Source organism: Chanodichthys erythropterus, chromosome 14, assembly GCF_024489055.1.
Source record: "Chanodichthys erythropterus isolate Z2021 chromosome 14, ASM2448905v1, whole genome shotgun sequence".
NCBI lineage: Eukaryota > Metazoa > Chordata > Actinopteri > Cypriniformes > Xenocyprididae > Chanodichthys > Chanodichthys erythropterus.
Window position 1 is genome coordinate 20,081,668 of NC_090234.1, and position 15,350 is coordinate 20,097,017.

At 36.4% G+C, this 15,350-nt stretch overlaps 1 protein-coding gene across 1 annotated transcript in view; it reads left to right on the top strand.

Annotated features, from left to right (window-relative positions):
* Positions 1-475: 475 nt before the first annotated feature.
* Positions 476-15,350, top strand: part of cwc22 (CWC22 spliceosome associated protein homolog) — a 45,981-nt gene continuing 31,106 nt past the window's right edge. Inside the window, exons 1-6 of the mRNA XM_067408598.1 lie at positions 476-615; positions 6,681-6,780; positions 12,284-12,483; positions 14,183-14,235; positions 14,323-14,409; positions 14,515-14,775. Of these exons, the coding sequence (XP_067264699.1) occupies positions 553-615; positions 6,681-6,780; positions 12,284-12,483; positions 14,183-14,235; positions 14,323-14,409; positions 14,515-14,775 (764 nt within the window). The 5' untranslated portion in view covers positions 476-552. The remainder of the gene's footprint in view (positions 616-6,680; positions 6,781-12,283; positions 12,484-14,182; positions 14,236-14,322; positions 14,410-14,514; positions 14,776-15,350) is intronic.

Sequence of the window (15,350 nt, forward strand, 5' to 3'; positions counted from 1 at the left end):
TTTTTTTTTTTAAGAAACTCCACACTCCACACTTACACATTACACCAAAATATATAAAGAAAAATAAATAAATAAATAAAATACTCATTTGAAGGCTGTTCTAAGATGTGTGATAAATAAATATATAAAAAAGGAAATTTAGATTTTTTTATTTAATTTGATTCTAAGGCTGTTCTAAGATGTTTGATAAATGTTAACCCAGTTGAAATGGACACCAGTGCCACTAACTGAGAAATCTGGCATATGCATCTGTGATTCCTGGAAACAATAACTCTTTTTTTCTCACTAATCATTACATTTCAGTTACTTTTCCCTGTCCTGGACAAAACATTAAATTAGCCTCAAGACATTAATATTATGTAAAATAATATCAAGACATCTGTTTCCTGGAGCTTAGTAGTTTTTTTTTTTTTTTCTTCCTTTTTTCCATCAGTGATAATCATCCAGCATATGCTCAGTAATGCAGTGTGACTGTTGACGGAAAGCGCGTTTCGCTCCTCTTTGGAACCTCGCAGGCATCCGTAGTTTCACTTCCGGAAGACGGCGGGAAAGATGGCAGCCGAGTCAAACGAATCCGAGACGGCATTGAATATGAGTCCTACAACCAGAGATGAGGTAGGAACATCATCTTTCTACCCGCGTTAAAACACTAGTATCTATGTTTGACTGCGCAGGACAGTTTAAAGCGGGTTATGGATGTCTTTGGCTGGGTTTTACGAGGAAGGCCTGCACACATGGAGCAGATGGCGCTGCTTTAGTCTGTCTGAGATCAGTTGTGTGTAACGTGGATATAAACACTGACATAAACTCTTGTGTTGTTTCGTACAGTCATTCTCTCTAAAGTGAAATTAGGTTTCCTAGACTAACGTTAGTTATTAAAAGGACACGGTTATAAACAATAACATGTGGTCAAGTCACAAAAACAAATACTTTTAGACATGCTCTGTGTTTTCTAGGACATGTTAAGCAATGTATAGCCAGCTTATTTTTTAAGCAGGTCTAATTATTTCATATATAGTGGAAATACATTTGAAAACAATCAGATTACAAGTATAGACCATTATGGAAGGATAATTGGTCTTTTTAAGTTATTGTTCTCATAATGCAGGTTAAATTTCATTATGAGAAGATCCATGGATGCATTATTATATTTTATGCATGTATACGTTGTTTTATTTTCCTGGCACTTCTCCATGCAGTGTTTCATTTAGCTATTGAAGGTTCATAACTTCATTCATGTCATTTCAAAGCCTTTTGACTAGACTAGATGTAAATAATAACAACTTTTGACTGAATTGTCCTTATGTGATCAACATATTTACAGAATGCCCTTAATTTATTAGCTTGGCACAAACTCTGTTAGTGTTTTATTGTTGATTATGCTTGTTTGTAACCTCAAGCTAGGGGTCCACAGTGAGACCATCTTATGTCACATCATGACTATGTTTGTGCCACAGTAACGGTACACTACAGTGCAAAAGATTAAATGGTTAGTTCACCCAAAAATGAAAATTCTGTCATTTATTACTTACCTTCATGCTGTTACACACCCATAAGACCTTCGTTAATCTTCGGAACACAAATTAAGATATTTTAGTTGAAATCCGATGGCTCAGTGAGGCCTCCATAGCCAGCAATGACTCTTCCTCTCTCAAGATCCATAAAGGTACTAAAAACACATCTAAATCAGTTCATGTGAGTACAGTGGCTCAATATTAATATTATAAAGCGATGAGAATATTTTTGGTGCTGCAAAAAAACTAAATAACGACTTGTTTAGTGATGGCCGATTTCAGAACACTGCTTCAGGAAGCTTCGGAGCATAATGAATCAGCGTGTTGAATCAGCTGTTGAGCATGAATGGAGAATATCTTGTGTTTTTCCGCGGCTGCTCAAGCCCTCAGGATCGGTGCTTATGGTTTTATAAACAAGGCCCAGTTCTGCTCTGGATTTACAGATCATTTGAAACCGAAAGATGGAGCGGTCACAGCGGTAAAAGATCTTGGTCATGAGTCAGAACCGCAGGTGGTAAGTAAAACTCATCAAATGTCTGTCTTGTTGGCAGTAGGCACGTAAGTGCATATAATGTAAACAACAGGAATGTATAATGAATCAGAAGTTTTCCAGGGATAATGCAATGGTATATTATGTGTGTGTTTAAATACATTTGTTCAGCTGACCATTGATAGCTTCGCTACGCAAAAGCTGTGCATGCTCGTCACTCTTTAGCTCCGCTCATACGGCACGCCTCCAGGAGCTCGGCTGTTTTTGGAAAGACTTGGTATAGCTTATCTATCTTTTATAAATCTGATAAAACTATAGACTTTTTGGAGATATGAAGGATGTTGTACTACTCTATGGCACTCAAGTCATGAGATTGGCCGAAACTGTGTGTGTTATGTACCCTTTAATTACAGCAAAAACTAAATAATGTAAAATATAATTGAAATTTAAAATCTATATTATAAAATAAAAATATTTTTTTAAAAATGTAATTTTTCCTGTGATGCAAAGCTGAATTTTCAGAATCATCACTTTAGTCATCACGATCCTTTAGAAATCATTCTAATATGCTGATTAGCTGCTCAAGAAACATTTTATTATTATTATTATTATTATTATTATTATTATCATTAATGTTGAAAACTGCTTAATATTTTTGTGGCAACTGTGATACATAGTGGCCCTTCAGGAGCAGGTTTGGACACCCCTGGTATAAACCATGATCCAGCTTTTGATTATTTGCTATAATTTTTATTGTTTACTCCTTCAATAATATCATTGGCTACGTTTACATGAAGTCATGCACCCAAATAATCCATTTGTAATCAGATTGACTGCTCAGTCGGATTGAAAAACGTTCATGTAAGCACCTTAATCGATCCAATTGAGCTCGATCTGAATTAAATTTCGATTGGATTGGGTGGTTTATTGCTTTTCTAACTGATCCAACAGGAAAAAAATGGTAAACGCTTGAATGCGTTTACTGTCTTAATCGTATTCAGAAGTCTCTGGGGCACATGTGCAGTGCAAGTTCACGTTCACGTCTTTAGTTGTTAAGATTTATGAACGTGTATGCCAACAGGGCAAAAATAACGATGAGCTCTGTTGGTGTCACGTCTATGGTTGTCTCCGCAAGTGTGATTGATATGACGTCACGTGCAGAGCGTGTGCGCAAAAGTTTTAATCAGAATGTATATAAAAGACATATAAACAGATATTTGAATCAGAATACCATGAGTATATGTAAACAGATCTGCTGTCAGATTCAATTCATTCGGATTGACGGAAATTGGTGCATGCAAACATAGCCTTTGGCATTTAAAGAAACTCCAGTCTAGCTTTTATGGGTTTATGTAAAGTGCTGATATGGCTCTCGTTCCCCTCTCTCCCTTATCCTTTCTTGTTGTCGGACAGGCACTGTGTTTCTGAATGATTTATTCCTCGAGTGCTCAGCATTCTCAGTGTATGTGTAACTCTGAAATACCAGCCTACCTGCTGAATGGCAGATCTGTGTTTGAAAGACAAGTTTCCCATAAGCTTGCAGAAATCTCTCGAGTCGCCCACTGCGTACGGCCTGGGATTAGGCTCAGTGGGCACAGATAGGATGTTGAGAGGGGAGACTGTTTTTTATATGGAGGAAAGCAAGCTCATGGCTATTTGAGCGCCTGCGACCGATGCAGGAACAGCATGAAGAGTTTCGCATTATCAACACCCCAGAAAACGCACATCTGCTTCGTGCCTGTCCTGCTGAAACAGCAAATTGAATTTTGATTGAAATGGTGGCAGTGGCAGCTGTGAGTGGCATATTCAGGGAAATCGAATTGAGAGAGGGACGCTTTACGACTGCTGAGAGAGAATCAGGCCGTTCCTGAAGCTCCAGATGTTAATTCACTGATAGTTCGTCTGCTGTTCGTAATTGAAGTTTACCTCTCTACTGCTGAATGCTGTATAACTGTCTGAAGTGTTTTGCAAGACCTCCAATTCTGCAGTAAATGCTGTCTTTTTGGCTTGGTTATTTTGTAAAACAATGCTTGTGTTTGCATGATATTTACATTTAAGCTATTCTGGTCACAACTGGACAGTTCTTAAAGGGATAATTCATCCAAGGAAGAAAATTCTGTCATCATTTACTCACCCTCATGTTATTCCAAACTGGGATGTATTTCTTTCTTCTGTTTACACAAAAGAAGAATGCTGGGAACCACATAACATAGCCCATTAACTTCCATTGTATGGACAAAAAATACTTAAACATTTCTCAAAATATCTTCTTTTATGTTTCACAGAGGAAAGAAAGTAATAAGGTTTGGAATAATCTGAAGGTGAGTAAATGAGTATTCTTTATATATTATTTTTTTTCAATATAGGCCTAGCATTTTGTAATAAACACTTAGGAAAAATAACAAAAAAGCAAATGGCTATAACAGCATCATTACAGACTGAGAACAATTAACCACAAAGTGCGTAGACACAGTCAAACCAAAATTTATTCAGACACCTTGAACATTTCATTCATTATTACAGTTTATTCACTATAGTTAAAAAAATTGTAATAAAATATGACAAGATCTCAGAGATTAACTGTCAGAAAAAAAATAATTATGTCAGATAACACTTAAGCAAAACATGGTCATGTCAAAATGTCTGAATAATTTTTGGGTATAAAATTGTACATATAAATAATAGACATGCATTATGATAATACAAAAATAAAATTTACTAAGTTATGTTATATAAAACCATACTGGTCCAATAGATACATTTATTGGCTAGAAGATTGTTCAATATTTTTAAGAGATTTTAAAGATGCATTTGAGGTGTTAGTTTAGTATTATTTAGATGGTTGTAGTATTTATTAATATTTTGAATTAGCTCTTATTTGTGTACTAGAAGAGATTTACTAGGGCTGGGTAAAAAATATTGATTTCTCGATTTTAATAAATTCTTATTTTTATGGACCGATATCGATTCTTAAATCCCAAGAATCGATCAGTCTAGTCTGTTTTCAGTTGATGAATGAACAGAATATGTACCACCTCCTAGGGCTGGGCGATATATTGCATGCGATTGTCACGCGCTTTTCGTCAGTAAAGCCGGTTCCCTGATTACCGCGGAATCGCCATCACCTGCTTTCAAATGGAGCGGCATTTAATAGACAGAGCCGTAGATCACTGACAAGCCACGCAATATCGCGTTCATTATTGCAGATGAATCGCCTTTGATAATGAACGCGATATTGTGTAGCTTGTCAGTGAACTACGGTTCTGTCTATTAAATGGCGCTCCATTTGAAAGCAGGTGATGGTGATTTAGCGGTAATCAGTGAACCGGCTTTACTGACGAAATGCGCGTGACAATAGCATGCGATATATCGCCCAGCCCTAGCGCCTCCCATCCAATAAATCGCAATAAACTTTGTGCTTTGTTACTTTTGATATGAAGCAAAGTCCCAGATTTCAAATCACGTCAATCTTATTATAAAATTAAAAAAAAAATTATTCTGTTTTGGCGTTGTTTAATGTGGCGTAACAGATCGCTTTAGCGCCTCAGTTAAAGAGAAGCGGCAGCACCGCTTTAATATCGGTTACAGCGTGAAATAAACATCTGAAGGTATGTTAAAAGATACAGTACAACTTACTGAAATCTGTATCATGTCTCGTGTAATAGCTCAGTGTTTCAACTGCGGAAAGACGAATGTCACGTAAACAATGTCACGTAACGTCACATTTACCTCATTTACCACATTATATACCTCATAAACTCGTTAATTAGCTAGAGAGTAGCATTCTCATAAATATAGCTATGCACCGTTACATATTTATTATCATTTTTAATGTTCCTCAATGTGTAGTTTACAGCATTAGTTGAGATCAAATCGCAAGCATGCTAATAGAAATCGAATCAAATTGTGAAAATTGTCAAAACCTGCCCTAAAATTTACGTTGTAATAATTTTATTATTAAATTTCTTTTATTTTTCTTTTATTATCATATTTCTTTTTAACTTTAATTTATTTTTAATTTCAGTTTTTCTAATTTTAGTAACTTATTTTATTTGTCAATTGCCAAGGCAACATTTCTAATATTTGTTGTCTTCGAGTTTAAGTTTTCTATCTAATAGATTTATTCAGTTAAACAATTTTTAATAGTTTTAGTTGGCAATAACAATCATGAAGAAAAATTTAAAATATTTTTTGGTTTAAAAAATAAAATTTGTTATAAAAAATGTAATTTTCATTTTCCATTATTAATCAAATTTCCACAATATCCCATTTAATAATCAGTAGAATAATCGTTTGTGCTATAATTATGTAGATATTCTTCATAAATAGAGGTGTAAATTGAGTCCAAAATGTTTTCCCAATAGCTCAAACCACATTCGGAGGTCATCAGAGACCCTCGATTCAAAATCCAAACACAAGTGGTCACTGGAGACACATACATGTTAATACAAGATATAAATATCAATATTTTTCACTTCTTGTCCGATCACTTGAGACAAATGTACACTGTATAATCAGGGTTGTAGATTTTGGGCTTTATTTAGAAATCCATTCCTCTGCCGGTGGCCTTCTTTTCTAGCACACTGCTCTTACTGCACACCCACACACGCTTTCACCTACTGTACATGTACTTTACAGCACTAGTTCTTACACCATGTCCTCTCTCTGTCTTCCAGCCTCCCAGCCCAGGAGAAATGGAGCAGCGACAGAGGAAGGCCAGCACAAGTTCATCTGAGGATGGAGACAGTGATGGCGGTGAACGCAGGGGAGTTGTTGGTAAGCTTGTGCTTTTGATCTTGTTAGTCAATAGTCACATACTAAGGATTTCAATATCACGCTTTATAGTGTTTGAAAAGTCTCTAATCGTGAATCAATTTCTCATAAATTGTTAAAGGAATAGTTTACCCAAAAACGAAATTTCTGTTATGTATTCATCTTTATTATTCTGTAGAACACAAAAGAAGATATTTTTAAGAATGTTTTAAATGTTTTTGTTCTTACAATAAAAGCCGATGGGGTCCAAAACAACATTAGGCCCCATATTGACTTTCATTATATGGACAAAAAACACATTTCATACAAGTCATACTGGTTTGGAACGACATAAAGGAAAGTATGATGACAATGTTAATTTTTGGCTGAACTGTCCCTTTAAATCATAATGTCACTGACCCTATATCCTCTGAATATTATAGTTAAAAATAATCTAAAGTTTAGCTCCGCTAGAACAAACTGTACATCTGATGACCGGAATACTGTTGGCTCAGCACTAAATTGGTACATAAGCTTGCTTGTTTCTTCACAGCTGAGACCTACTTCCAACATTTAAGTCAGCACAAGGACAAACACGGTGACAAAGTAATGCTTCACTGTAGATGCACCTGTTGTGGGTGAATGTGTGGTTTGTGTAGCTAGAACGTTTCGGTTGATGTGAAAAATTACCTCAAACAAAAGGCTCATTTATACCAACTATGTGGAATAATTTTTTTTTTTTCTTTAAAATTGAGATTCAGTATGATGCGTTTCAAGTTCTAGGGCAGAAATGAATAGGAAAATTCTCCTAGGAAATTATTTGTATTATATTCAATCTACCCTGTATGATAAGTGTCAAATGAAAGAAAACAATGAATTGCCAGGCAAAATTTAATAATTGTGGCAGTGTTGGAAGCGAGCCTTTCCTTTTTGTGATGGATAAAATTCAGAAATTGTAAAGATATTTATTATGAAATGTATCGCGTTACATCCTGGCATTGCATGTTAGTGTGGAAAAACAATGCAGCTGTTAAATGACTTCATGTTAGAACTTTTGAAGAAAGTGGTTTTGGATAAAATGGTAATGTTTTGGATAGGGATGTCAATATATTAAAATGTTTAATCACAGCAGTTAATCGCACCCTTATGGTGAAATTAAGCATACACCATTCATCTTGTTTAACATGTTTATTTTATCATCATTTGCTATATCCAGCAAAGAAAATCATCAAATTGAAGGTTGATTCACACAAAACTGTATTTTCTGTAAGCTTTTTTCAAAGTAAATGTTTGTGTCTTTCCAAAAATACTTGGAGACTCCTAAAGGACACCAAATAACCAAATGATAAAAGGAGTCCATATAATTCATAAATTTATGCGCACCAAATCACCAATGATGAGAGAGAGAGAGAGAGAGAGAGAGAGAAAAAAAAAAAAAAAACTTTTAGAACTCAGTGCTACAGCAACGACCTTGTTTACAGTTTAGACGGGTCAAGTTGCAATACCAAACAGAACCACATGGAGATGCCAAAAAAAAATAAAAAAAAATAACAGGTTAACATTGACAGCCCCAGTTGTGAAAAATGTTGCAATTTAAAATAATGGTTTACTATTTTAGTACATTTTAAAATGTAATTTATTCCTGTGATTGCTAAGCTTTCAGCATCATTACTCCAGCCTTCAGTGTCACATGATCCTTCAGAAATCATTCTACTAGGATGATTTGCTGCTCAAACAACATTTATTATTTTATCAATGCTGAAAACAGTTGTGCTGCTTAATATGTATGTGGAAATGGTCACTGACTCTAAACTTTTGAACTGTAGTGTTAATATTATGTGTTAATATTATGCTACTATTTGCCTCGGGTGGCTCCAAAATCAGCCTTGTCCGACAATGTCAGGTCAATAATCTTGTTTTCCCATAGAGGTTTCTTTATCTCAGGGCTCCTCTGCATCTGGCCTCGGACGTGTGTAACCTCGCTGCTCCTGCCTGTTTATCTGATCTATTGCACCCTAGTCTCTAGAGCTCATCACTAACAGTCTCACTTCACTAGCTCTCATAGTCCACGTTATCATCCATAAAATGCTTTCAATCATCCCTTCTGCTGAGCTGTTGCACATCCAAAATCTGCCCAAGTGAAAGCAACACGAGTCTCCTCCAGGCTCCTGCACAAGGATACTTTCCCACATACAAGTCTGATTTTTATAATTTGCTCAAAAAAAGCCCAGAGGCACGTCACATATTAGGAAGCTGTGTTATTCAGTGGTCAATATGTATATCAGTACATCACATTTTATATTTGGCATGAAATTGAGGCACAGCTATTCACCAGTGTGTTCTTTTTTTCAATGTAATATAGAAAAACAAAATGAATGTCATGAGCAAGAATGGCACATCTGACTTATCTCCAATAGGAAATGCAGTTTTCTAGGAGCATCTCTCACTTCAACCCGTACTGTTGTGACTTGTTAAAAGTCAGTGCAGTAAAGGCATGTATAATGTTATATAAGATTTCTATTTCAAACTGAAATTTCTATACATCAAAGATTCTGGGAAAAAAAATGTATATCAGTGTTAATAAAAATATTAAGCATCTCATTAGTTTTCAACTTTCATAATAATAACAACAAAAAATGTTTCTTGAGCACCAGATCATCATATTAGATTTAGTCTTGCGCAGCCAGACCTTCAGATTGACGGCAGAAGGTCTGGACTCTATCGCAGCTTTCATTGGCCAAGGACTGCTCAAAAGGACGTTTGAGTGATATGTAACTCAACCAATCACGGCGTAAAAAATACAAAGTCACTGTCCCTACAATAACAGACCGGCATGTAGGGGTGAAACGATTCATCGAGTTACTCGATTAACTCGATTACAAAAATTCCTCGAGGTAAAAACTCTGCCTCGAAGCCTCGTTAAATTCCTATGACGCGCACTATACACGCAGGGATCTGATTCACACGGACCGTTGCTCAGTGTTCAGGAAGAACACCATAGCGCGTGACATTTTGAATTTAGTTGGCGCGATGGCGGAGAGTAAAGATAGATATGATGTTTAGCTTTGATGTTTTTAAGTAGTAAACGTGTTCACGTTCAATTGTAAGAGAGTATAGCCTAAAAAAAAGAACCTCTTCACACACACACACGCATGCACCCTCGTCTCTCTCACGCGCCAGTCAGACCAATCGCGGCAATGCATCACATATGCTTAAACTTTTTATGTAGCCACGCAACAATAATTTCAGCATGCATTCACTGAAAACACAGGCACATGATGTTGTGACGCGATTTTTCGAACGGATGCTTCACCTAAAATGCACCGCAATGCAAGTGATGCAAGCCAAATGCACCGTTCTATTGAAAATGATTGTATGTAGGCTATTTCTGCCGTACCAAACTGCAATGAAGCAACAGGTCTGACTGGGTCGTCACTCTTCCTTACACACGGCATGTGTTTTTGTTCTCAGGTGGGTAATTTGCAGAAGGTGCAATCCTTTTTTTTATTTTTTTTTATGTTGTATTAAGACGACAAAACTAAGGCCAAATGGCCTTTACTATTTAAGTTTGTATTCATAGTTTTACATGTTATACATGTTTTACAGTAAGTTGACTTAACTGTATTGTTATATAATTGTTGGCACTGGCACTTATAAACACTAAATGGGTAAAAAAATTGCAATAAAAAGGCTTAATTTTGGAGCCAAAAGTTGGAGTTGGAACCAATACCTCTGTGTTTTTTTTTTTTTAGAAATAAAAGCCAAATGCTTGATCATTTTACAGCCACATCATTTTCACTATGCATTATTTGTTTTGGTCGTTTAAAAAAATGATCCGATTAATCGATCGATTAAGTGCTAGATTAATCGATTACAAAAAGAATCGATAGCTGCAGCCCTACCGGCATGCATCTAAAAAATTATTAATTCAAGAACCAAGAACATTGTGCAAGTTTACTGCAACAATGGAGCCGCGAACTTCACATAATTTCGAAAATCCTATGTTTAGTTGATCCTGGTAAGTGCTTATTGTCACAGCTGTAAACACGACGGAGTTCTTCTTCCACAATGGGGTTTGCGTCATGGCATTTGTTTCCAGGCGGACCATTAAAGAATGCAACACACATGTCAGAACGCCGGACATCCTGTTGAATTCAACCAACCAGATGACAACTTTGAAAATCCCAAAAAGTGTTTCCAGTTAAGTGTGGCATATGCATCAGACGTTCAACCAACGGTCCTTGGGCGTGACGTATGAGGCTGAGACTATATTAGAGTGATTTCTGAAGGATCACATGGCACTGGAGTAATGGCTGCTGAAAATGTAGCTTCGCCATCACAGGAATAAAGGATATTTTAAAATGTTAAATTTAGTGCTGTCAATAGATTTTTATTTTTTTTAATCATGATTAATTGCACACTTTTTTTGCTCGACATTAAAAGAGAAGCTGCTGCAGAGATTGAGCTCCTTATTGGGAAATGATACCAGCTGTCTGGGAGACGCTTCACACTGTGACTGCAGCAGTTGCGCATTTCAAGATCATTTAACAATAATCGTCCCATCATGCATTTTTTAAACCTCTGCACCACTGTTGTGTGCGTGTTGTGATAAGTCATTATCGTAAATGTCTTCGAAGAAAGAGTGAAAACTGCATTGATAAAGGCTTCACTGTTTTTGTTCTCTTTATTTGGTGCATGTGTTTGAACTGACAAAAGGATCTGCAGGAAAACAGCAGGTGTTGAGTCACAGGCCCAGTCGTGAGCTCGGCAGAATGAACTGCTCTTTATGATTATTTCATGGGCTTTTATGCTCCCCGGCAGCTTTGGCTTCTGTTGGTTTGAATGTCACTTCAGGTTTGAGAGAATCATCATATGAATCATTCTTAAATATAAATGTAAATCAGCATTTGACTCCAAGCATTAACCAGCTTTGGTACGATGCATCATTGGAGAAACTGTAGCAACTCCGTTGTTCAAACCACATCAGTTCAACAGTATAGTTAATGACGTCACACAGATGGAGTAGTAACGTCTGCTAATTAAACTGTTCAGATAATTAATCAGAATATCAGATTATTGCTGTTAATAACGAACGTGGCATCTGAGGACCACTATTTTTGTTCTCGGTTGTTTTGCTTTGTTTCCAGATATTTAATTCAATCGCAGGTTACCTATTAAGTCACTCCGGGTTCCCCTGGCGTACCAGAATGGAGTATGTATGCACATGCACGCTCTTCAAAAATTCTGAAAACACTGAATCATTGAACTATGCTGGTAATGTCAGAACTTGCAACCATAAATGGCTAACAATGCTTTTAGGAAACATACCCTTGGGCGGTTTGATGTGTACCTTGAAACAGTAACAGAATACTTAATTGCTAGCATTGACAATCCTCTATCTGACATTCTTTTTAAAAGTAAAGGAAGACCCTCTTTTCTGTTAACATCTTTGTTCATTTATTACTGTGGATTATTTTGAATGGTGGCAGCTGTCTGAAAACCTTGTCTTTTATGTTTCATTTTTCAGATGGCCGGCGTAACCCTGAAGCAGGTAGAGATGAGGGTCGCTCTGGTTCAGCTCAACCTGAGGGCTCTGGGAGTCCACGTGCAGGAAGTCCTGTGGTGAGGGCATCGTCCAGGACCAGCGTTTCAGACAGTGACAGCAGTGAAGACGACAGTGATGACGGTGTAATGCACAAAATAAAGAGCAGTGTCACACATATCAAGGTGAGTTACAGTCGTAAAGCATTTTCCTGATGTTAATTCCTTAAATCTGTACTTGTAAATTTTGGATGTGCTGGTTATATTAGGGGCATTCATATAATTTAGAGCTAGGGTGGGTGGTTTTCATAAACACTTTTTTGTTATACTTGTTGAAACTCTCTTCACATCCTGATAGCAATCAATAATAGAAGTGGTCTAAATATTAAAAAAATGTATACATACCTTCTGTGGAAGCCTCATGTCCAAAAAATGTTCGTACATTCAACATGTTTGGTCCGAATGCAGTAATAGGATGTCCTATCTGCTTGTCAACCTATGTATACGCCATGTCGTAATGGCAACCCGTAACGTTCTACCTGGAGCTGTTCACATCCTCTTTCTCAAATTTATGCGTGTCTATGGCAACACTGTCAACACTGAACTTAATCTGCAGCAGTCAGGTGGTACAAGTCAGAGCTCTTTAAGTTTTTTTAGTTAACATTACAATAATAATGAATGTAATGTGCTTTGAGACTTGAGGTAATTTAACACCATCTCTTGCCATGACGCTTTGAACACTCAGCTCTGGCTGTTGTGTGTTCATGTGTTTTAGAGGAGGCGTGGCTTTGAAGAGGTTTTTGTTTGCTTTTTTCATCAATGAAAAAAAAAACTTGAATAAAGTTAGAAATGCTGCCTTGGAAACTTTAAATTTAAAGGTGGGGTAAGCCAACGACAAGGAAGCACAAAAAATTAACGTACAGTACACAAGAGTAAATACAAACAAGAGTTTGTTGTTAGTCGCCAACAGCACAGCAGCTCCGAATCAATCAATGACACTCAAACCCAGTGTTACTCACGTGTGGAGCGAAATCAAAGCAGCCTCCGTGTCTGTTTTCAGGTCATACCGCTTAGCTCTCTCCAGCGCTGGAAAGCTTTTCTAATATTAACACAGGTCCTAAAACGCTTGCCCAGTCATAACCCTTCATTCCAGTGATATTATTTTGAGCTCTTTTGTATTGTCTCATCATCTCTCTTTCTGCAGTCTTTCTTCAAATCTCCCTCTTGCTCGTTCTGTCTCCTCGACCGTTATACAGACTATGCTGATTGGCCACACATTGTTGGTGTTGGTCTTACTAACTTCCAAACAGTGTTTTTTAAATATGGCTTACCCCACCTTTAAGTTGGACTAAAATTGAAATAAAAATACATTAAAGCTAAATAGAAATATTGAAAATAAACTAATACAAATTACAGAAACAGCATAACAAAATTACTGAAATTTAAATGAAAACTGAAAATCTAAAAATAAAAGCTTATTCAAATGATGATAACTATAATAGTATATAAATAATACTAAAATAACACACTATCATCACCTAGAGCTAGTGTGTTGCATGTAGTTTAAATTCAATTATTTAAATTGTTGCTTGAAATTATGATTTATAAATTCATTTAATTAAATGATTGATTTACCAATAATTTCAATGACAAACAATTATGAAAATTCCTTGTTTATATGTACCTTAAACATTGCATTCCACTAAAAGTCTGTGTGAATCAAATGTATGCCATTATAATTTATTATAAAACAATTGTCATGCAGCTACACTGAGTCACAGTTTATGCTGTCGACATGTATAAAACAAATGCTATTGAATGTATCATGTGACTCATGATTAACAACTTCTGCTATGCTTTGCTAATGTGATTGTGTTTGTTTCAGCGTGCCTCTGATGATGAGAGCAAAAACAGACAAAGAAGCTCCTCCCCTGAGAGGTAAGTGTTGTGTTAGTCTTGATTTAACAAAATCTATGAAGAATTAAGACTTTTCCTTTAAAACTTTGCTGTTTGTCTCTATTTCAGGGACGAAAAGAGGTCACAGTCAAGATCCCGCTCTAGATCTCACTCCAGATCTCGCTCTCCTCGAGAACGTTACAGAAGGGGTCGAGGGTGAGGGAAACGGGTGTTTATGCTCTTGACAGATTTGCTGTTGTCTTTTTTGTCCTGATGTAAAAAATTGCACCTTTCAGTTCTGACATTTTCTCCTTGGATCAGATCCAGGGAGCGTGAGCGTGATCGAGACCGCTATGGCGATAGGGATCGTTACGAGCGGCGCTCCAGCAGAGAGAGGGATTGGGAACACAGGAGGAGGGGAAGGTCAGGCTCCCCAGACAAAAATGATAAACCTCCCACTGAGGAGCCTCCAGTGAAGAAGAGGAAGGAAGGACTGGACCCCATCCTGACCCGCACCGGTGGGGCCTACATCCCACCGGCCAAGCTGCGAATGATGCAGGCTCAGATCACTGACAAGAGCAGGTTGGTTTCACTTTACACAGCAGTTCTACATTTTGTAGATTTAAATTCAATTAAATTACATTTATTTCAAACTGTCCATTGCAATGACTCAATTCAAAACTCTAAAGTGAAATATAATTTTATGGAAATTTATTTTGAATCACTGCTCAAAAAAAAGTCTCAGCACATCATTTTTCATTTTTTTTTTTTTTTTTTTTAATAAATACACAGCATTGGTCAAAAGTTTGGCATCAGTGTGTGTGTGTAATATATGTAAATATGTATATATATATATATATATAATCAAAGAACTTTTGTGTTGTTATTTTGGTGGTTATAAATAATACATTCAATTTAACTTTTGTTCTTGTGGAAAACTGTGGGAGAATATGAATTTATTAGAAAATTTGGCTGTATTTGATTTCTTGCATCTTTTTTTTTTTAAAAAAGGCTTCAAATGCTTAAAAATGATCAGTCTTCAAGCCATTTTTAGAGCAAATGGATAAATGTTAGTAATGGATAAATAAGTATTTACTGAATACTGTCTAAAGGCTGAAAAATACAGAAATTTAATTTTTAGATTTATTGCCCAGCTC